This window comes from Dermacentor variabilis, chromosome 9, assembly GCF_050947875.1.
Source record: "Dermacentor variabilis isolate Ectoservices chromosome 9, ASM5094787v1, whole genome shotgun sequence".
NCBI classification, from domain to species: domain Eukaryota; kingdom Metazoa; phylum Arthropoda; class Arachnida; order Ixodida; family Ixodidae; genus Dermacentor; species Dermacentor variabilis.
In genome coordinates this window covers 129,340,969-129,363,253 of record NC_134576.1, presented here as the reverse complement: position 1 = coordinate 129,363,253, position 22,285 = coordinate 129,340,969, and the positions used below count along the sequence as shown (strand labels likewise).

The 22,285-nt window shown below is 47.7% G+C and overlaps 1 protein-coding gene across 4 annotated transcripts in view; it reads right to left on the bottom strand.

Moving 5' to 3' along the window:
- Positions 1-7,815: 7,815 nt before the first annotated feature.
- Positions 7,816-22,285, bottom strand: part of LOC142557481 (calcium-activated chloride channel regulator 3A-1-like) — a 58,311-nt gene continuing 43,841 nt past the window's right edge. For 3 of the 4 annotated variants that reach the window (XM_075669362.1, XM_075669360.1, XM_075669361.1), the window contains exons 7-14: positions 20,845-20,959; positions 19,041-19,268; positions 17,681-17,980; positions 16,780-17,001; positions 13,767-14,046; positions 11,963-12,124; positions 10,940-11,251; positions 7,816-9,382 (exon numbers count right to left, since the gene is read on the bottom strand). In XM_075669362.1, coding sequence (XP_075525477.1) covers positions 8,970-9,382; positions 10,940-11,251; positions 11,963-12,124; positions 13,767-14,046; positions 16,780-17,001; positions 17,681-17,980; positions 19,041-19,268; positions 20,845-20,959 — 2,032 coding nt within the window. In that variant the 3' untranslated portion in view covers positions 7,816-8,969. Of the gene's footprint in view, positions 9,409-10,939; positions 11,252-11,962; positions 12,125-13,766; positions 14,047-16,779; positions 17,002-17,680; positions 17,981-19,040; positions 19,269-20,844; positions 20,960-22,285 lie in introns of all 4 variants that reach the window. The other variant, XM_075669364.1, reaches the window with a different exon arrangement.

Below are 22,285 nucleotides of genomic sequence, written 5' to 3'. Positions count from 1 at the left end.
TATCGCACCGACCCATACGATGTCGTGGAGGTGGCCAGGTACAACGTCGACGTCTTCGCGCACTTCGCCAGCTTCGAGAGCAAGCACACGCTGGAGAAAAAGGTCTCGCGCCTTTCTGGTGCCTCTCTGTCCGTCCGTCCGTCTGTCCGTCTGTCTGTCCGTCCATTCGTCCGTCCGTCCGTCTGTCCATTCGTCTGTCCGTCCTTTCGTCTGTCCGTCCGTCTGTCCATCCGTCTGTCCGTCCATTCGTCTGTCCGTCCGTCTGTCCGTCCGTCTGTCCGTCCGTTCGTCTGTCCGTCCATTCGTCTGTCCGTCCATTCGTCTGTCTGTCCGTCCATTCGTCTGTCCGTCCGTCTGTCCATCCGTCTGTCCGTCAATTCGTCTGTCCGTCCGTCCGCCTGTCCGTCAATTCGTCTGTCCGTCCGTCCGTCTGTCCGTCCGTCTGTCCGTCCGTTCGTCGGTCCGTCCGTCTATCCGTCCGTCTGTCCGTCCGTTCGTCTGTCCGTCCATTCGTCTGTCCGTCCATTCGTCTGTCTGTCCGTCAATTCGTCCGTCTGTCCGTCAATTCGTCCCTCTGTCCGTCAATTCGTCCGTCTGTCCGTCAATTCGTCCGTCTGTCCGTCCGTCTGTCCGTCCGTCCATTCGTCTGCCCGTCCATTCGTCTGTCTGTCCGTCCATTCGTCTGTCCGTCCATTCGTCTGTCCGTCCGTCTGTCCATCCGTCTGTCCGTCAATTCGTCTGTCTGTCCGTCCGTCTGTCCGTCCGTTCGTCTGTCCGTCCGTCTGTCCGTCCATTCGTCTGTCTGTCCGTCCATTCGTCTGTCCGTCCGTCTGTCCATCCGTCTGTCTGTCCGTCTGTCCGTTCGTCTGTCCGTCCATTCGTCTGTCTGTCCGTCCATTCGTCTGTCCGTCCGTCTGTCCGTCAATTCGTCTGTCTGTCCGTCAATTCGTCCGTCAGTCCGTCAATTCGTCCGTCTGTCCGTCAATTCGTCCGTCTGTCCGTCAATTCGTCCGTCTGTCCGTCAATTCGTCCGTCTGTCCGTCCGTCCGTCAGTCCGTCCGTCCGTCTGTCCGCCCGTTCGTCTGTCCGTCCATTCGTCTGTCTGTCCATCCATTCGTCTGTCCGTCCGTCCATTCGTCTGTCCATCCGTCTGTCCGTCAATTCGTCTGTCTGTCCGTCAATTCGACCGTCTGTCCGTCAATTCGTCCGTCTGTCCGTCAATTCGTCCGTCTGTCCGTCAATTCGTCCGTCTGTCCGTCCATTCGTCTGTCCGTCCGTCCGTCCGTCTGTCCGTCCATTCGTCTGCCTGTCCGTCCATTCGTCTGTCCGTCCGTCTGTCCATCCGTCTGTCCGTCCGTCTGTCTGTCCGTCAATTCGTCCGTCTGTCCGTCAATTCGTCCGTCTGTCCGCCAATTCGACCGTCTGTCCGTCAATTCGTCCGTCTGTCTGTCAATTCGTCCGTCTGTCCGTCAATTCGTCCGTCTGTCCGTCCGTTCGTCTGTCCGTCCATTCGTCTGTCTGTCAGTCTGTCCGTCATTCGTCTGTCCGTCAATTCGTCCGTCTGTCCGTCAATTCGTCCGTCAGTCCGTCAATTCGACCGTCTGTCCGTCAATTCGTCCGTCTGTCTGTCAATTCGTCCGTCTGTCCATCAATTCGTCCGTCTGTCCGTCCGTTCGTCTGTCCGTCCATTCGTCTGTCCGTCCATTCGTCTGTCTGTCCGTCCATTCGTCCGTCCGTCCGTCTGTCCGTCCTTCTGTCTGTCCGTCCTTCTGTCTGTCGGTCCGTCTGCGTGCGTACGTGCGTGCATGTTCGTGCGTGTGTGTGTGCAAGTAAGTGTGTACGTGCTATTTTCATGACTAAAGTTACAATTTGGGCTTCGTGGTAATCCACGATGTCTACATCGCCAAATTTGTTTTCTCTACCACAAATGTTTTCCTACTAGTGAAGCAGTTGTAGCTCGTTCGAGCAGCTTCCCCACTGGTCCTCATTAGAGACTTCAATGCCCACCAGCAGGCACCAACGTCAAAAATAAGTTGGCAGTCACTTTATCACACGCTAAGGAGCATAAAGGCGAAAGCCGACGCGCTCACGAGACATATTAAATAAATTACTTGTCATTCTCATTCGAATACGTTGTCACTTCCTATTGTTTTCTCCCATCAAATGTCGTAAAATCGAGTCCCTTAATTAACTCTGCCTTAATTAATTGCATAATAGTCAACACTAAAATTCATGGGTTCGAGTGCATTAATTAAGACGAACCTATGGCTCGCGCTCAACTCCGATGCCGCCTGTACAAATACATTTAAAACGCAAAAACACTTTTCTAAGATAACCACTGCGACGATTTTAAGGAAATTTGTTACATTTGAGAGGTAAAGTTAAATTCTAGCGACTGTTGAAGCGTAATTTAATTTGAGGCCTTAACTCTTTAAAGAAAATTTTCAAAAATTGATAAGAGTAAGAAGAAATAAAAGAACGAAGTTTATAAATTTGTAGCTCCGCACCAGAACAGATATCGCAGCTCTGTGAACTGCATCAGTTACGGCATTTAAAGCGGAAAAATTTGATACATCAAATTTATGCCTCACGTGAATTTGCTACATTGTTTACATAGGTTTTGCAAAAGTCCTACTCACATATTAGTGGTATACTTGAGAGCCATGTGTTATAATCAATATTGTGTGCTCTAGATGTACTATGAAATGCAATTTACATAATTATATTAGTCTTTATTGCTAGGTTACATATTTGTCAACTTGATAGCTTCGTTTTCTAAAAATTTGCGATTTTCAAGAGCTTTTATCAAAAATTTGATGGCATAAATCGACAATTCGCTACCAACAGTCACTAAATTTTAACTTCCTTGAAATGCAAATGTCGTCAGATTTCGTGCTGTGGTTGCCTAGAAAAACGATTTATCATTTCCCTTGTACTTAGATAGGAGCTCCCAACGTAAATATTCCTCTTAAATCTATATTAATTAACGTTGAGGTAATTAAGGCACCCGAACCCGTTACCCTTGTTGGTGGCACCATGTGGCCATGGCGGCACCTTCATCAACTTCGCCTCAAGTAACACCAAAGGTGGCGGATTCGGCTCCCACCAAAGATCGTCGGTTCAACCATCAGTGGTGGCACCATCATTTTGGTTCCATCCATTTTGGCGTCATTTAAATTTTCCGGACGGTAATGTTTTTGATCCACGAGCCATCTAAGGCTTTCGCCTTCAACAAAGTAAGGTTACTCCGCACAGTTGTTTTTCGCAGTCTCGTCTAACAATGCGCAGGTTCACTGCCATCTGAAGGACGCAAAACTGCACTTTTTTTTATCGAAACACTAGATCCTAGCTAAAACATTCACTGCAGAAAAGACAGCATTAAAACTGCTTCGCGGAAGTAGAAATCTACCAACCTGCAAGAAGCAATAATAATATTTGGGGTTTTACGTGCCAAAACCACTTTCTGATTATGAGGCACGCCGTAGTGGAGGACTCTGGAAATTTTTGACCACCTGGGGTTCTTTAACTTGCACCTAAATCTAAGCACACGGGTGTTTTCGCATTTCGCCCCCATCGAAATGCGGCCGCCGTGGCCGGCATTCGATCCCGCGACCTCGTGCTCAGCAGCCCAACACCATAGCCACTGAGCAACCACGGCGGGTAAACCTGCAAGAAGCAGAAACTCGGCGGATATACGCGTGCGTGCAATTTCGTCCCTGCCGCCACAGCACGTGATGCATTCGGGACTTGGCACTGCAGTCGCCGCAGTCGCTGAACGGCTCGACCGAGGTCGAACATGACCAAGCGTTTCCGGGGTCGTTAACACGCGTGAGAGCTTCACTCAATTCAGATGCAGCTCGAAAATAAGGTCAAGGTCAGAATCGACGTCGGAGGAATGAAATAAACCAAGAGGCAGCGTTACGTTCACGCCAGCCAGCCTTTGCGAGTCAAACTCATCATGAAGCCAAACCACCTTCGTCTTTTCCTCTCTCAAAAAGTCGGCCCAACACGTGAACACTGATTAAGGTTTAGAACGACAGAAGGCTGAGCTAGTTGGTAAGAATTCATTATGCAAAAAAGAAAAGAAGGTGAGGCGTGCAGGCAGGACACAAGAGAAGTTCGCGCTGTTCACTTGTCTTGTGTCCTGTCTGCACGCCTCACCTTTTCTTTTTTTTGCATACTGATTAAGGCTTGCCTTGGGGCTAGTTGGAACATCAGACTTGTACTCATAAAGCAGTGCTACAAAGTTAACCATGCACAGGGACGAAAACAATGTTGGAAAAAAGGCGCTTCGTCTGTGATGGTTTCGTTCCGGTGCAGCGCTGCTTCCTAAGTGCCTAGAGAAAAAAAAGTGACCCTGCGGTCGACGAACTCGGCCCAGCATGTTTGATTTGCGGTATCCTTTTTTTGATCGATGCGCGTACTTCTTCGGACGTCTCGCCGAGTTGTCAAACGCTCTGTACGCTTTTAATTACCGTTATACTTTGCAACGTGCGGGCGCAATCCAGCTAGCTGCGCTTACTATCGCACAAAGTCGTCCTCTCGTAAGAGCGTGCGCTGAGCAATGGGAAGCACTAGGACTTACCACGACTTGACCGCATGCTGGCCTCCGTCCTTCCGGCTTCAAGTGCTTCAAGCTTAAAGTTTTCAGTAACGTTGCCTTCCTCGTTCTTTTCCTCCCTTCGTGAAACATCTCTCGGCACTTGACGATAGTCTCACTATCGCCGACGCAACGTCGGAATCCGGCGACGATCGCGCGCTCTCTCCTCAGCATAACGCTGTCCGCGCATGCGCCGTAGATGCTGGCCGACGGACGGCGTGTGCCACCGGAGTGGTATTTTTTTATTTTTTTTTATCGCAGAGACTGGCTGTCTCGACGCAACCCACGAAGAAAAAAAAAAGAGATGACGTATGGAAAAACGTTACTTCTCACTTCATGCAACCATTTTCATTCGAATAGGGTTCTTGCGATTCTGTACAATGAGGGTGTCTGAGGGTCTGAGAAATCCGAGTTCTGTCCTCGACTTAACCTGCTTCTTAAAAGAAACTGATAAAGAATGTACGAGCATAGACAGTTCCGCTTTGATTCTTGCTGAGATGCATTCCACGCTCCATACGTATGCAGCATCGCCTTATCGGAGAACAGAGCCTTTATAGCGGCTATGGCGTCGCGCTGCTTAGAAGGAGGTCGCGGGTTCGATTCGTAACCTCGGCGGCCGCCTTTCGACGGGGGCGGAATGTATACAAGAGCGCTTGTGTACCATTCTTTGGGTGCATGCTAAAGAACCATCAGTATGACTTTGCCACGCGCTGTAAGCCTAGTTTTTTTTTATTTTGACAGGTGCATCTGTGCGCTAATCTGTTTATTATTGACATTGGTCTGGAACTCGCTTGTGTAATATTTACGCTAGTGATCTCTCAGTTGATATTGTGGCGCGTAATGTAAACTTAGAAAGATAAAGAGACGATAATTATTGTAATTAAGAGATTTCTGCGAGATTCCGCGCCATGGTTCCTTCGTTCTTCACCCCCGCTACCCTATGGGATACCTCTTAGCCGCATGTGTAACAGCTGTTCGTCTTTTTGTCTCGTTTTCTTTCTTTCGAGGCTTTTCTCGTTTTTTTTTAAAGCGATAACATCGTCAGTACGAGGACACACAGTAAGCGATTTCGAGAAACACTTATTCGTCAGACTGCAGAAAAAAAATCTATTGTCTGTCCACGACTGCCGCCGTGACTGAAATTCGATTCCAACGCAGGATTATCCGCCTACGGATTTTTTTTACGGAACTACTAGGTAGTAACGCACCACTGACGGGGTCAATGCTCTCTTCGCAGATGGACACTTACCTTAACTACACTTCGGGGGGCTGGGCCGTGTTCGACATCGAGCGCGACGTGTTGGCCTGGTGCCTGAGCCCCGACCCGTACCACAGGCTACATGCGATGGCCGCCAAATTGCTAGAGGTCAGACAACGCGCTGGATGATACGCCGGCACTTCTGTCCTCGGGCGCGTCACGTGGGCGTCACGTGGCCGTCGCTGCTTGCGGGGGCGGCTCAACTTGGCAGAGAGACCAACAGAGCTCAACCGTCGCGCGTTCATGTGCGACCGTTTGATCGCAAACGCTATACTGACGTATGAAGCTGCTTACTTGTGCATATCCATTGTTTGGCAAACGAATAAGTTTTTTTTTTCTTTCGTGTTGGTGTTTCCAACTCTTGATTGCTCATCCTCGATTGTTACGCTCTCCTATAATGATCGCTTTCTGTTTCATCACCTTTTGTACTCCTACCTGCAGCAGTGGTACATCTAAATAAACACAATCTTCAGAAAAGTGTAATTTACGACTAAATCTGCCGATTGCTTTCCAATACAGGCTCTACGAAGACGATTCAAAGTTTATGTGTTCAATTTATTTTGATATTCGATTGTGACCACATGCCCGGGGTTACTATAACACTAAAAAAAAAAAAAAAATCTGCACCCTTTGGGTTTGTCACGTCCCCATACCGCGCCAGCTGTTGCGTGAGGGGAGAGGGAATCGCCGCAGAGCCACGTCACCGTCGCTTTCAGAATCCTGTATTATCCGTAAGTTCCTTGTCCGTGCAAGCTCTCACAACTGCGCCTCGGTGAGGCCGAATCAAAACGTGTCAACCCTCTCAACGCGCTCGCTTGCCTGCGAGGAGTCCATAACTCGAAGAAGCGCTCAAGAGCGTTCAATTGGACATTTCGCATTGACAACTCGTACGAAGTGCTTAGGTGTCCTTGGCATTTTTTTTTTTTGAGTGTGTGTTTGTGTTAGCGTCCAAAAATCGACCCGACTGCTGCGATCGTTGCGACCCCCGTGTTGATCGCGCACCGCAGGCCTCCTGCGACGAGTGCGATGGCGACTACCGTCGCATGCGATCAAAGTTTCAGCCGGCAGAAAGACAAGGACTCACAACTATGGGCCGTCCAGCAGGCCCGGGGTGCGCTCGAAAAGCACAAGCCTCATGACCCACTACAAACGGGCCCAACTGGGCTAGTGCAGAGTAGGGTATAACCCCGGGTCGACGCTTGGCCACCGTCACGACGCATTAAACCGTCGTTTGCCGGCACTTTATTAAAGTTGTCCCTATCCTATCCTATCCTATGGTCGGCACATATGCAGAATGAGTACCTTTCTTTGTTGTTGTTGTCTTGCGCTGTCGCAAACGAATTTATCCCTACAGATTCTTTCGTTGTCGCTCGCGCTGTCACGCTGCAAAATAATTGACACCCTTCAAAGTGAATAAGGGCGTAAGCCGACCTATAACTCCCACCCTAACACCCCCCTCCCCTCCCCCCAATAAAGGGTGCGAGGGTGTGAGTTATAGATGCACCCTTATTCGGGTTCATGGTTGTAATTCAGTGTACTACAGTGCACGGCGCTCCGTATAGCTAGCTCTATTGCGAGGACCGTCGAGGAGTACACGCAGCTTCGCTCTTCCCGTGCGTTGAGCGGCCCGCCCGCGTCCTGCATTCTCGCCTCCTGTTTCGCGCGAATGGGATGGAAAGTGACGAAAGTCGAGATTGTGACGCATGTCACCCGCCGTGGTGACGTAGTTGCTGCGACGTTCCGCTGCCAAACCGAAGGGCGTCTAATCGAATGCCGGCCGCAGCGGTCGCATTTCGATCGAGTCGCGAAATGAAAAAAAAAAAAAGGTCCGTTGTAGCATGCATTGGGTGTACGTTAAAAATCCGCGGGTGGTCAAAAAAATTCGTACTTTTTTTTTTACGGCAGCAAACAAAACTTAGCGCTAAGACAAAGGACGAAGAAGTGCAGGGGCACGACGGCTTTCTCACAACTGAAATTTTATTTCGATTTACACAGAATATATACACATACAGAAGCAAATAGCCTAATTTGTAGTCTTATTACAGTATTGTGTTTCTTTGGTTTTACAGTGTATACATCATTCGCACTGTACATTTATCTCATTCTGCAACTATATTTTTGTGCTGTGCAATATGTTTCCTTTATTCTTTACTTCTGCATAGTCTATATATTTAAGTACTTTTTCTAAATATTGTCTTTTGTATGTATTTTCTGCAAATCTATCCCTCTATACAATGTGAAAAAATCATAACGTCTTCGCTTCATTTTGCTATGGCATGCATAATCACAGTTCCCTATAATCAGCTCGTGTATACAATGTGCATCAATGGCGTGTGCATAAAGCACCAAAATCGACAAGTTGATCCTGAGCACTAAACAATACATATTGGTTGATTGATGTTGTCTTTTTTGTTTATTTCAAAAGCAATAAATAACGTGTACACGAGAACCCCGAAGTCAAAGGGGTGTGCCAGTACCCCCGCATAGCCCACTACAGAGCGCCAGGATTTTAGACAAATCAACGCGTCAAGATGTTCGCGTCTGTTCTCGCCTAAAAGAAGTTGCGTCGTCTTTTTCTCAAATTACCGCATTTATCGGAATATAACTTTACCCGTATTTCCTTTTTTTTTTGTGAAAATGTGACCAAAGATGAGCTAGAGCCCTATACTCTAGACCGAAGAATCTCGACCTATATTCGTGAACAAGGCTAGCAATGTACCAAACTAATGGACCTCCACCAAGGGCCACGTCGTCTGGGATTCCGAGGACGCCTGAGAAGCATCCGACGAGAATGCCGCTTGTGGCGCCAACTGGCGAGATTCAGTAGCCAGAGAGAGAGAGAGAGAGAGAGATGCAAATGAGAGAAAGGCAGAGAGCTTAACCAGAGTTTGCCACCCTATAGGGCTTAACGATAAATAAAGGTGTGTCAAGTTCAAAGTGACTCTTTTTTAAAAAAAGAAGATATGGGTGGACCTATATTCGAATTATATTGCTTTTTTTTTTAAATTTCTCGGCGAGTTCAATATATATGTACAGGGGGTCGACCTTGTATATTCCCGTTCGACCTAATTTCGAGTGAACGCGGCAATTCGACAGGGTCACCCCGCTTCACTAGACGCTCCTGCGTCGCTTGATGATCACGAGCGCTGCAGCGACCGCGCCGCCCACCGCGATCACGACTCCCACAGCGATCAGCGCGACGGCCCACGTCGGCAGCCCGGTCGTCGACCCCGCCCGCGGCGGGGGCGGTCTTTGGAACGTGGCCCTGGCGACGTTGGACACCGGGGAGGACAGTCGCGCCTCGTTCCACACCCTGGACGCGAAGTAGAAGTCCAGGCGCGAGTCGTTGCGCGCGACCGCGAGCAGCTCGCCGGGGACGGCGAACCGCAGGCGCTGCCTGGAGCCGACGGGTCTCGACGCGATGCCTCCGCGATCCGTGGAGTTGTCTCGGATCTCGAACGCCGAGTCGAAGTCGCTTATGAGGTCGCTCAGGAGCGTGCTCGCCCTGAGTTCGATTCGGGAAGCTGCACGCGAGCAGGAAGAGAAGGGACTGCTGGTGGTTAAAACAAAACAAAAAAATTAATCCGGAGTGTCAAACCGTGGCGCGGCCTTGCAAGGGAGGCCGTGGTTTGAGCACGTGCATAGAACCTATGATTTTAATTTAACGGGTTCCGGGTATTGAGGTAATGACCTGGATCATCGCAAGTTTAGTCAGTTAAGTTAGTCAGTTAAGTTAGTTAGTTTGTTAGTCAGTTAAGTTAGTTAGTTCGTTAGTTAGTTACTTAGTTAGCTGCTTAGTTGGTTAGTTCGTTAGTTAGTTACTTAGTTAGCTGGTTAGTTAGTTAATTAGTTAGTTAGTTAGTTAGTTACTTAGTTAGTTAGCTGGTTAGTTAGTTCGTTAGTTAGTTACTTAGTTAGTTAGCTGGTTAGTTAGTTAGTTAGTTAGTTAGTTAGTTAGTTAGTTAGTTAGTTAGTTAGTTAGTTAGTTAGTTAGTTAGTTAGTTAGTTAGTTAGTTAGTTAGTTAGTTAGTTAGTTAGTGACGGAGTCGTTTTTCCCTCTTTGTGACACGACCAGCATATGGAAATCAATGAGATCTCTTTATGGAGAAGTTCTTTCAGCTCACAGGGACGTTTTCCTGTGGCCTGACGAACACGCACTGGCGTGCCGTGGGGTTCAACAACACCCACTGGCACCTCCGGTTCAGGTTTTATCAGAATGCGCCACTGCGTGGCTGTTTCGTTTCTTGCTGAGTCATCTTTTCGCAGCAGTCAATCACAAAAAACACCCGATAGGTGACCCAAATACTTTACGCGGTATTATTTATACCCCGCACGGTGATTTACTGGAATCATCTGCCACCAAACGTCACCTTAGAGAACGACATTGAAAGTTCGCGAACTTCGAGAGTTGAATACCCCGGTCTACTCAAAAACTGGTGTGAAGCGTTCGATGCGACGTAATCGTCAACGTGGAGTCCTTTTTGGGCTTTTTCATGCGACGAGGACTTTCACGTGGCGCCAATTTTTTTTCGGACGCATTGCAGTTGGACAAAAGTGTCAGAATATGTTAACAGCCTTGCTACTACCGCCCACGGCTCGGTAACCCGGTAATATGTAAACGGTAAGAATGCTAAGGGTGTTAAAGCTCTCAATAACTAATCTATTACCCCAGAATTAACGAAAACACAGTTTTGAAAGAATGCCTAACCAGACAAGTTTACCGATGCAGTGCTTCTGTTGAGTTTCCTTTTAATTGCATAGCAGCCCCAGGTGGCCCTTAAACAAGCCCTTAATTGGAATGAAACGCGTCAATTTAGGACTAACTAATGAGCACACTTTCGTTCCGACCGTCATGCAGTTCGTGTGAAATTGGCGTCATATTTGGCTCGGACACTTGTATCAGCGTCCGTATCACCTTTTGGGGACCAGAGTCGCAAGCGTATGCTCTCGAGTAACGGATGCTCTCGACTAATTGCACGCATGGAGTGTTGTATACCTAAAGCTCCCCTGTCGCATTTCATTTCTTGAGCACCGTAAGCCGTTTCGGGGCAAATTAATGAGTAAATTCAACTGCTGCTCACCGTTGCCAGAGTTCAAGTGGGCTCCCGGGCAGGTCCAGGCCAGGAGGACCACGTGGTCGCCGTTGTCGCCCACGAAGGAGTCCTCCACGCTCAGGTCCTGAATGGAACCCGGAGGAATCGTCGACCCGTTGATCTCGTGACCGAGCCGGAACGAGCCCCCTTCGGCGTAGCGCTCGAACTGGGGCGCTTTTTCGCCGTACGCGACCTGGGGCTCGGCCTCTTCGATGTCCTGGTCCACGTAGACGAACTGGTCGAGCGGAATGCCTCCAGCCTCGTCCGTGGGTGCCGTGGCTACACCGACGACCGGCTCCCCTATCCGGATTAAAACAACGCGAGATGACGCTTGTTATCGAGAGCCCGAGGCAGTGCCGTAAGCTGAGTATACAAGCTATACAAGCGAAATCGTGCAAACCATATCCTATGGTTTATCCCCCGTGCCCATTTGGTGGAAGTGGTATCGACAGCGCAGTGCTGGAAAACTTCGGAAAGGTTAAAGACCATTCCACTTCAAGGAGTGCGTTCAGGGAAAGTTAGAACTTGTTCACCTTGATTCCTGACCATGTTGGGTACGTTTGCACAGAGACAATGAAATATTCATTCGGTGAAATTAATTAGTAACTGATTTATTTAGAATTGGTTTGCTGAACTATTCACAACAGGAAGAACGTCCCGGTTAGTCATTGTTAAATTGCTGCGTGCACACACACAAAAAAAAAACGAGACTTAGGCAAGTCAAGAACAGGCGCGGTCTGTTTACTAGCAACTCAGTTTATTTCTGGAAATAATGGCACATATGCACCCAGTTCATTTCAATAAGCATGAGCAGAACGATTGAAAGTAACTTAAAAACAGCAACAAGTATAGGAACTTGCCCGTGTCGTTCGTCTTTTGTGTGAGCTGAGCATTAACAATGAATAATTAATAACGGGCTCAAATTTCAGTACTACTGAGAACTCGTTCCAACGGCAACAGATGCGCTACTAAGTATTCACGCGGCTTCTCTACAATGTAGAACATACTCACCCATTAGCTGAGGCGCGGGAAGACCTCCAGATGCCTTCCGCCCTCGCGCAATGACGGAGTCGTTGCTGCTGACGACACGAGCAGAGACGGAGTAGCGGCCAACGCCGTCGAACTGCGTGAAGTAGCTGCTGTAGATGCCGTCGTTGGCTGTCACGTCGGCGCCTATAGGATCAAGAAGGTCCACTTAAGTGACTGCGCGTTTCGAGGCAGATACCGTACAGACTCGTGTAAGGGCCACACTCGTGATACGCGCACGCGCATCGGCGAATTCTCGCACGCTGCGTACATCCGCGCGCCCCTACTAGATGGCGACAGCTACACGGTGACCTCTGACGCAATGGTACGTCCAGGGATCCAGGATGTGCACAAGTCGCCAGCCGTGGCGGCACCCTTTTGACCAAAAGGTTCGGTCCCGTGTAAGAGCCGCACCTCGTCAGAATTGTGAAAAAAAAAAAGAAGTGTGGCCCTTACACGAGCCTATACGGTACGATTCATGAACGCTCGATTTATGTGCAGTACGAGTGAAAAACTTTACGGGCCGTGGGACCCGACAAAAAGCTAATACTTTTGTAGGCTGGCATGCAGCCTGGTATTCGGGTTTCCAGCATGTACTGTAGTACTATACGTACTTGAGCAGAATGTGGTAGACAGTCTCTTGTTTTGCGGTTTTACTGATGGCAAATTTGCTGTTTTGTGGCGCACGGGCCAAGTATGGGCAAAGAGCACCGACACGGTTTCACGGGCTACGTTTATACTGCTAAAAATTTTTAATACTTTCTCGAATGCTGCGGCCTGTAAACTTTTGACGCCGACTGTACTAGTGAACTCGCGACTGTATCAGACGCTCCCTACTACGACCAGGGTCGGACATTTCTCTTAAGACTGAGAAATACCGAAGAAATACTATGAGAACACTATTTTTGAAAATTCGGCTTCAAATGGGGGGGGGGGGGGGGAGGGGTAATGACGCGAGTATACTTCAGCCCAACGTGGCAAAAAAATGAATGAATAAAAGAGGCGGAAGCTTATTCGTAAGAACTTTGCGATTGTAGCATTGGAAAAGTACAGATCAGGCACGGCGTGGACGATCGTTAAATTGAGTATAGCGCATGAGAGCTATAACTTCCGTCATTGCATACATAAATGAATGCTTTGGAAAGGCTGCCGCACCCAGACAGTTAACAACAGTTGTTGTGTTCAATGTTCCGCCCCCCCCCCCTTATGTAATGCCCCTTCCAGGGGTCTTTAAGGACCAATAAATGACGATGATGGTGAAGTGTTCCCACACTTCAGTATAACTTCCCCAGACCATGACGTCGCGAAGATAGGTGTCTACCGTTGCCTACCGCGCACCAAGTGGTTGTGGCAGAATCGCGAGATTCTACACTCGTCTCGTCCTATACTTACATACTGGTCCTAGGTAGTTCTTATCCTCGTATAGCAAACCTGGCTGAGGCGGAAATTACGGCGACCACGAATTAACGTTCTTCGAACAGGAGTTGCGTAATTTGTTGTTCTTCTTTTGCACATGCCCATGCTCCTGCGCACTAGCAACGTCATATGGTTCTTGTTTATGAACATGAAGTTTGTACATACGCGTATTTTGTTTTTCTGCTGGGAGAGTTGGTACATACTTGTAAATGAACAGGAAAGATTGCGAAAAAAAATACGCTTCGTAACCACTTCGTTCAGGTTCTGACCACGCGGTCGTCTTGTGCGCTTGCGTCTTCCCTCGCGTAAGCCTCTTTTTTCGCTTGTCTTCCTGTTCATTTACAGCACTGTCTAAACGCAGTCGGTAACGTACCAAGGCCATCGTCGAATAGCTCCACATCGACCTCGTAAGGCATCCTGGGCCTGATGACGGTAGCCGTGACCTTGGCGTGGAGAACCACTTGTGTGCCCTTGGTGACCTCCGCGTAGATGACAGCCTCGGTAGCGCTGTTCACCTCGGTTTGCTTCAGGAAAGCACGCACCAGCACAGGCTCTGTGCCACGACTGCCCGCCAAGGATGTGGCGCGGACGTGGACGTTAGCCTCACCCCTTCCGAGTGTATTTTGGGACACCACCAAGGTCCAGGTGCCCGGCTGTCGACGGAAAACAAAAAAAAATTTGGACAATCCTGTCGCCAGTCTCCCAATCTTGTGGGCATCATTAAGGAGTGTGCAATGAAAGTCGGTGGTAACTCCGTTAGGCAGGATACCAGCAAACTATCGCAGGAGACGAAAGATCTGATCAAGAAACGCCAATGTATGAAAGCATCTAACCCTACAGCTAGAATAGAACTGGCAGAACTTTCGAAGTTAATCAACAAGCGTAAGACAGCTGACATAAGGAAGTATAATATGGATAGAATTGAACATGCTCTCAGGAGCAGAGGAAGCCTAAAAACAGTGAAGAAGAAACTAGGAATTGGCAAGAATCAGATGTATGCGTTAAAAGACAAAGCCGGCAATATCATTACTAATATGGATGAGATAGTTCAAGTGGCTGAGGAGTTCTATAGAGATTTATACAGTACCAGTGGCACCCACGACGATAATGGAAGAGAAAATAGTCTAGAGGAATTCGAAATCCCGAAGGTAACGCCGGAAGAAGTAAAGAAAGCCTTAGGAGATATGCAAAGGGGGAAGGCAGCTGGGGAGGATCAGGTAACAGCAGATTTGTTTAAGGATGGTGGACAGATTGTTCTAGAGAAACTGGCCACCCTGTATACGCAATGCCTCATGACCTCGAGCGTACCGGAATCTTGGAAGAACGCTAACATAATCCTAATCCATAAGAAAGGGGACGCCAAAGACTTGAAAAATTATAGACCGATCAGCTTACTGTCCGTTGCCTACAAAGTATTTACTAAGGTAATTGCAAATAGAATCAGGAACACCTTAGACTTCTGTCAACCAAAGGACCAGGCAGGATCCCGTAAAGGCTACTCAACAATAGACCATATTCACACTATCAATCAAGTGATAGAGAAATGTGCAGAATATAACCAACCCTTATATATAGCTTTCATTGATTACGAGAACGCGTTTGATTCAGTCGAAACCTCAGCAGTCATGGAGGCATTACGGAATCAGGGTGTAGATGAGCCATATGTAAAAATACTGGAAGATATCTATAGCGGCTCCACAGCCACCGTAGTCCTCCATAAAGCAAGCAACAAAATCTCAATAAAGAAAGGCGTCAGGCAGGGAGATACGATATCTCCAATGCTATTCACAGCGTGTTTACAGGAGGTATTCAGAGACCTGCATTGGGAAGAATTGGGGATAAAAGTTAATGGAGAATACCTTAGTAACTTGCGATTCGCTGATGATATTGCCTTGCTTAGTAAATCAGGGGACCAATTGCAATGCATGCTCACTGACCTGGAGAGGCAAAGCAGAAGAGTGGGTCTAAAAATTAATATGCAGAAAACTAAAGTAATGCTTAACAGTCTCGGGAGAGAACAGCAATTTACAATAGGCAGCGAGGCACTGGAAGTCGTAAGGGAATACATCTACTTAGGGCAGGTAGTGACGGCGGATCCGGATCATGAGACGGAAATAATCAGAAGAATAAGAATGGGCTGGAGTGCGTTTGGCAGGCATTCCCAAATCATGAACAGCAGGTTGCCGTTATCCCTCAAGAGAAAAGTATATAATAGCTGTGTCTTACCAGTACTCACCTACGGGGCAGAAACCTGGAGGCTTACGAAAAGGGTTCTACTCAAATTGAGGACGACACAACGAGCTATGGAAAGAAGAATGATAGGTGTAACGTTAAGGGATAAGAAAAGAGCAGATTGGGTGAGGGAACAAACGCGAGTTAATGACATCTTAGTTGAAATCAAGAAAAAGAAATGGGCATGGGCAGGACATGTAATGAGGAGGGAAGATAACCGATGGTCATTAAGGGTTACGGACTGGATCCCAAGGGAAGGGAAGCGTAGCAGGGGGCGGCAGAAAGTTAGGTGGGCGGATGAGATTAAGAAGTTTGCAGGGACGGCATGGCCACAATTAGTACATGACCGGGGTTGTTGGAGAAGTATGGGAGAGGCCTTTGCCCTGCAGTGGGCGTAACCAGGCTGATGATGATGATGATGATGATGATGATGATGTTGATGATGATGATGATGATGTCGCCAGTCGAAACAATGACCGCTAGCCCGACGACAAAGGCACAGCAGTGAATATCGACACCGAAACATGGCAACCTTTATGAACTCAAAAGTTTACTACTAAAATGACTGCAGGCAACGTTGATCAACAGTGGTAGAACGAGATACGTCTCTGGAGCCAACTTTTGGACAAGAAGACATGTCTTAGTGTTGATTTGATTTGTCCCTTGTGCGGACTTGTCTTCGGACTTGTGCCATGAGTGGACTTATTTTGGTCCTGACGAAGATAAGTATACCGCGCCAAGTGCACTTCAATTAATTTGGCTTATCCTGAGTTGTTCCTTGTGGGAACTTGCCTTCATACTGACTTGACTTGTACCATGCGTGGACTTAATTACGTCTAGACGAAGACAAGTACCCGGCAAGGCGATATCTCCCTTATGGGCACTTGTCTTCGCACTGACTTGACTGACTTATTTTCGTCCTAACAAAAACAAGTGCCTGTCAAGGGGATTTGTATTGATTTGACTTGTGCTGACTTGTCCCTATTGAAGACTTGTCTTCGTCCGGATGAAGACAATCCTCGTTGTCGGTACGTCAACTCCACAGAGGTTCCTCGCTATTGTTTTTATTTCCCAACAATGGCTCCTACCCCGATCTGGGAGCTCTTGGTGCCCCGTTTACTCGTTGTGTTTTTGACACTTGGTGCATGGCCTACCGTGGCTACGCCGGGTATCCTGAAGGTGATATAGCTCCCACTCTTCGCGGGGCCAGACTCCAGGCAGTCTTGGCAGGTCTTGCCGTCAGGGTAGCGCAGCTCCGCCTTGAGATCGGACGCCTTGTTGGACTGCACCGAAACTGTGGTCGAGTTCCCTAGGTCTGCGTCGACCAGTATCGGGAACTCTCGCTTGTCCACAATTTTGGCCGCTCGCTCGAAGATCTTCCGGGAGAACCATGTAAGCGAGAACGTACTGTAAGTTTCATAATGTCAGAATTTGGGCTTCTTGGTTCATCAATTTTCAATAGCGCGCCAGAAAGGACAACGATTGACACGTAATATCACTTCGCCTCACGACTGCATATCAGTTTGCTTTTCTTTTTCTGCTCATCTTTCTTGTCTTTCTTTATCTGTTTATATATGTGTTGGTTCTTTCAGAATAAAGTTCTTACTGAAAGTGAGTGCTGTGAGTTCCCCCTTAACATACGCTGTGGTTTCAGGACTTCAAACCCCGCAATTTAACGTTTTTTATTACATTTAATTCTTATTCGCCACGGCGGTTCAGTGGTTGTGACACTATGTTGTGGGTGCTGTGGGTTCGACTCCCAGCTGCATCGGCCGCATTTTCGATAGGGGGTTGGATGCGAAGCCTCGTGTACGTAAATTCAGGTGCAGGTTATAGAAACCCCAGGCGGCCACAGTTAATCCGGCTCCCTCTGTTACGGCATCCCTTATGACCAACAGAGCAGTTTATGGACGTTGAATCCCGCCAATTTTAATTTATCTTTCTCATTCGTCTTGCGCCGAATTCATCTTGCTTTGAGTTTGTCTCTTGCGCTATACGTTCTCCTACGCAAACGCAACCTTCACAATAAACCTACGAAGCATACTGCCAGCTCACCACAACCGGCTTCTCATCGTCGTCCAACATGGCAGTGGTTGAGTCCAGGAAGGCGGACTCCAAGGCGATGGCTGCGCTGGACTCACCGTCACGGAGCGCGAACGGCTTGCCTCCAGTGCGCAGGGCAAGCTCTTCCAGCTTCTTCTCGGCCTCCGTGCCGAAGGCGATGGTGTTGACCACCACCTGAGCGGCGATCAGTTCATGCATGACGTCGTCGATGTATGGCCTCCTATTCTCTCCGCCGTCGGTCATTAGAATGATGACAGAGCCGGCCGCGGATTGGTCGTTTTCTTTGAACATCTGGGTGATGCAAAAGATCGAAACGCAAGAACACATGACGCTGAGAGAAGTAACACACACCCATCCATGCGCGGATCCACGAGAGATATGCGCATGTACGGCTGTTGCTTCTGGCTGAAGCAATTTTGTTTGCGGGTTTACACACGCTCCGGAAAGATGTGCTCTTCTGTCAGGCCGACGTGGCCGCAGCGCGCTCACTATAGCTCGGAGCTCTAGGAATTACGAAAAGACTGAAAGGCGGGCCAGTTGGTTTGACTTCATTTGTTTGACCACTGTTTGACCAAACCGCTATTTTGTACGTTAGTCCTAATCGGACAACAAGAGAGATTGTAGAAGCTTGGCACATGTCTAAACTACAGGGAGCACGTGTTAGCCATCCGTCTGTCGCTTTGTGTGATAGTGAAATCTTGTGCAATTTTAGACGATAGTGCATCGATTAGGATGCATTTTATGAGAGATGCTATCATGTGGAACGGTTGCTTTGTTGCCCATGCTTGGTGATCATGTGGCAGGTTTCGAGGGTATACATGTGTTGTTTGCAGGAATGAAAATTCAGTTCTCAGTCTGCGCTGGTCTTTGTGTCCTTTCCTTTTCTTCGTTCAATGTGCGCAAAACATTGCACAATGCTGTAGAAAAGCTATATATATATATATATATATATATATATATATATATATATATATATATATATATATATATATATATATATATATATATATGTAAGCTTCTGTTCAACTACTTCACATACCCGCCGTGGTTGCTCAGTGGCTATGGTGTTGGGCTGCTGAGCACGAGGTCGCGGGATCGAATCCCGGCCACGGCGGCCGCATTTCGATGGGGGCGAAATGCGAAAACACCCGTGTGCTTATATTTAGGTGCACGTTAAAGAACCCCAGGTGGTCAAAATTTCCGGAGTCCTCCACTACGGCGTGCCTCATAATCAGAAAGTGGTTTTGGCACGTAAAACCCCTAATATTATTATTATTAACTACTTCACAATTTTATCTCGAGCGGGTGACCGGCATCACTGCAAATATAGGCACCCTTCCTGCATGCTTACCTGCAAGGCCTGCCTCAAGGCGCACCCGATGCACGTATAGCCGCCCTCGCGGAGCCGCTGTACGCTCGCAACCAGCTGTTGCCGCGTAGGCCCTTGTACGGATGTCAGTGGAGCTTCCACGTGGGCCCCGTCGCTGAAGGTGACCAGGCCCACTTCCAAGCCTTCTGGTACGATGATCCGGATGTAGTGGCTCGCCGCTTCTCTGAGGTGCCCGATGCGGTTGTTGGCCTGAACGACAACAAACTAAGCAATGAGTGGCCACATGCGGCGGGTTCTTTTCGTAAAAGAGAGTCACATCAGCGGTAGCATACACCAGGAAAGAGCGAGTTCGCTATTGCGATAACTTCATACTTGAAAAAAAAAAACGAAAAAGATTTGAATCCTAACCCCTACATCTAATAAGAACCATGCGTACCATATAAAAATATCATATGAGGCTTATATCATCCATCTGTTTATCTCGTATGAGTAAATGTGTGTGTGAGAGAGAGACAGAAAAAAAAGAAAGAAAGCAAACAGAGGAAACCCAGATCGGTATACCATACGAGCGTCCGGTTTCTTACCCTACACAAGGGGTAAGGGAAAGTAGGAATGGAGAGAGGAATAATTGAGATAGCGCTGCACGCACATTGTATATGACGCACGGCAGGACTACAGTCGGTCATTGAGGTCGGAGCTCTTCAAAAATTGCAGTAGCACACGAATAGCCTGCTACACCATCGCTGGATGGGGTCAAGCTACAAGAATTTTAAGGCGATAGCTTTAGGTCGCTCGTACGCCGACGGGCTTGAAAAAAACGTGTCTTCTTGTCCAATGGCACAAAAACTATCATCTGCAATGCCTCATACCCCCCTAAGCATGGCTAAAATATGACAACCGGGCTTCGGATATGAACAGTGAGGAGGACTGGAGTCGGCGCATATCCAGCGAAGTCCTCCAAGATCAACTCCTCGCCGTCCGGAGAGCTCACGACATCGGGAAAGCCTCTGGCCTACCGGCGCCTACGTGGGTGGAGCCACCGACTTAGCCTGCGGGCTTTTGCCCTTGGGCTATAGTTTCTCTGGACCAAAATAAGGTTCTTGCCCATGCCATGCCATTCCACTCTGTGAAGATGGAATGGCAGCGAAAGCTGGCGACAGTCAAAGCTCTCAAACGAAAAACAAAGTGCTTTCACTGACATTCTGACCTCTTCTAACCTTCCCTATTTTCGCTGACTAGAGCGGTGTAATGTAGAAAGTCTTAAAATGTTTCACACCACTGTTAACTATGAACGTTGCTCGTCCTTGGAATGCATTAAGTTCGCTAAAGCGTCAACCACACGGAATTTTCACCCTTTAAATATGACACCCCTGTACGCCCGCACTGACAAATTCAAATATATTTTCTTTCCCTGATCGGCAACCAACTTCTCTCTAACATACTACAATTGATATTTGATAATTGTGTTAAGGCAATCACTGGTTGATGCCCATGATTCCTAAAACAATCTATTATTCACTCTGTTTATATGCATATATGTGCGTATTGACACCATTTTCTTTTCTTTCTCAACATAGTCCTTATACTGGTGCTTTGCTTTGTATCTTTGAATAGTGTAACCCCTTTTGATGTGTGTGTGGCATCCTTGATTTTATACCCCACTCCTGCGATAACCCTCTTAGGGTTGCAGTACGTATAAATAAAAGAAAGCACTCCCATGTCATGCATTTAGCGAGGGGTTCTAAAATGCCGCGATTTATAAATCAGTATCTCTCCTGTTCGAGAGTCAGTAGTAGCCGCATGTTCTGGCATTGGTCGCACTTACCGACATACTGCCAGAAACGTCCAGGGCGAAGATCACCCTGCCGACGGTGCCTCTACGTTTCTGGACTTCGATGAACCTGACGTCGACTGCCTTTGAGAGATCGGCAGGAGGAAGTCTGAAAGAAAAAAAAAAAGAAGGCACAGAATACGGCGATGAAATATTTGGATGACGACCCGCGCAATAGCGAGACAGAAAGACAACAAGAGACTTGCAAAGCAAGGGACAGGTTCATAGGAAGATCAAGGCTTCAAGTGATTAACAGTGCTGAAAAAAGGGGATGTCGCTGTAGCTAACGTTTTGACATGTCCTCTTGCCGAAACGCTGGCTTCAGTGACGTTCTTTGTTTTAACACTGCTAATCACAATAGGAGAAGTTAGAATCACGAAATTTCAGTTTGCATTTGCCGTGTTTTGTCAACTGCAAGTACCACCCTCCCGATCCCATAGGAAGGGGTAGGGGGAGGTGTTGAATCGTGAAGACGGAAGACGAAGGCAAATTCGATTTTAAATCAATGCGAAACATTTCTTGGCGATCATTTGCCACTTTGACAGTATCTATATATCTATTTAGACGCCTACGTCTTGTTTCCATTAACTAATTGGTATGTACCAAAACTGGCATAGTATGACAAGAGTGTATGACAAACATGAATGATAGTTCATGACATGCGCCTCATGTAGGTTATGAAACAGCTGCCTACGTCTATCTCCTCTCCTCGTTTCGTTAACTTGGTAGGCTCCGCGGACACTGCGTCGCATAACATCGGTTTCCACAGGGCGTGGCCACTGCCGGCTCTTCTTTCTTCTGGGGAAACCGGGCTGCAGGTATCAGAAATGTTATGCTGAACAAGCCTGACCCTCAAATGTGATCTTGCTGCGAAAGTTGATCAGGAGCAAACCAACGGTAAGCAGCACAAATTCTTTTCAAGGAGAACGTCTGATGTGCCCCATGAAGCGAAGAATCCGACGTCCGTCCCACGTTGACATCCGATGGTACCAAAGCCCGCGTGACCAGCTAATGACGTCACATTCCCGGCACTGTATCTGCTAAATCTGACCGTGAACAGCCACGGTGTCGGACGAACGCCGAGGCCCCCACCCAAAAAATCGACATGGCCCACTCCCAAAATTGGAATAAGGTAGATTAAAGTGAACTAAGGTGGATTAAAGTTGATTAAGTTGGATTAATGTTAATTAAAGTGGATTAAGGTGCTTGAAGTGCTTGAAGTGGCTTGAGGAGGATTAGTGTACATAAAAGTGGATTAAGGTTGCTTACGGGGTATAAAGGTTAGTACAAATTAGAGCAAGGTGGATTAAGGTAGAGTTTTAACGTAAGATAACAACTTAGAGAAGTCATTATGCTTTCACATTCAAACCACGTAAGGATACTTAAGTTACTGTCAATGTTTATAAAGGGGTCATGACAGTATATTTATTACAAT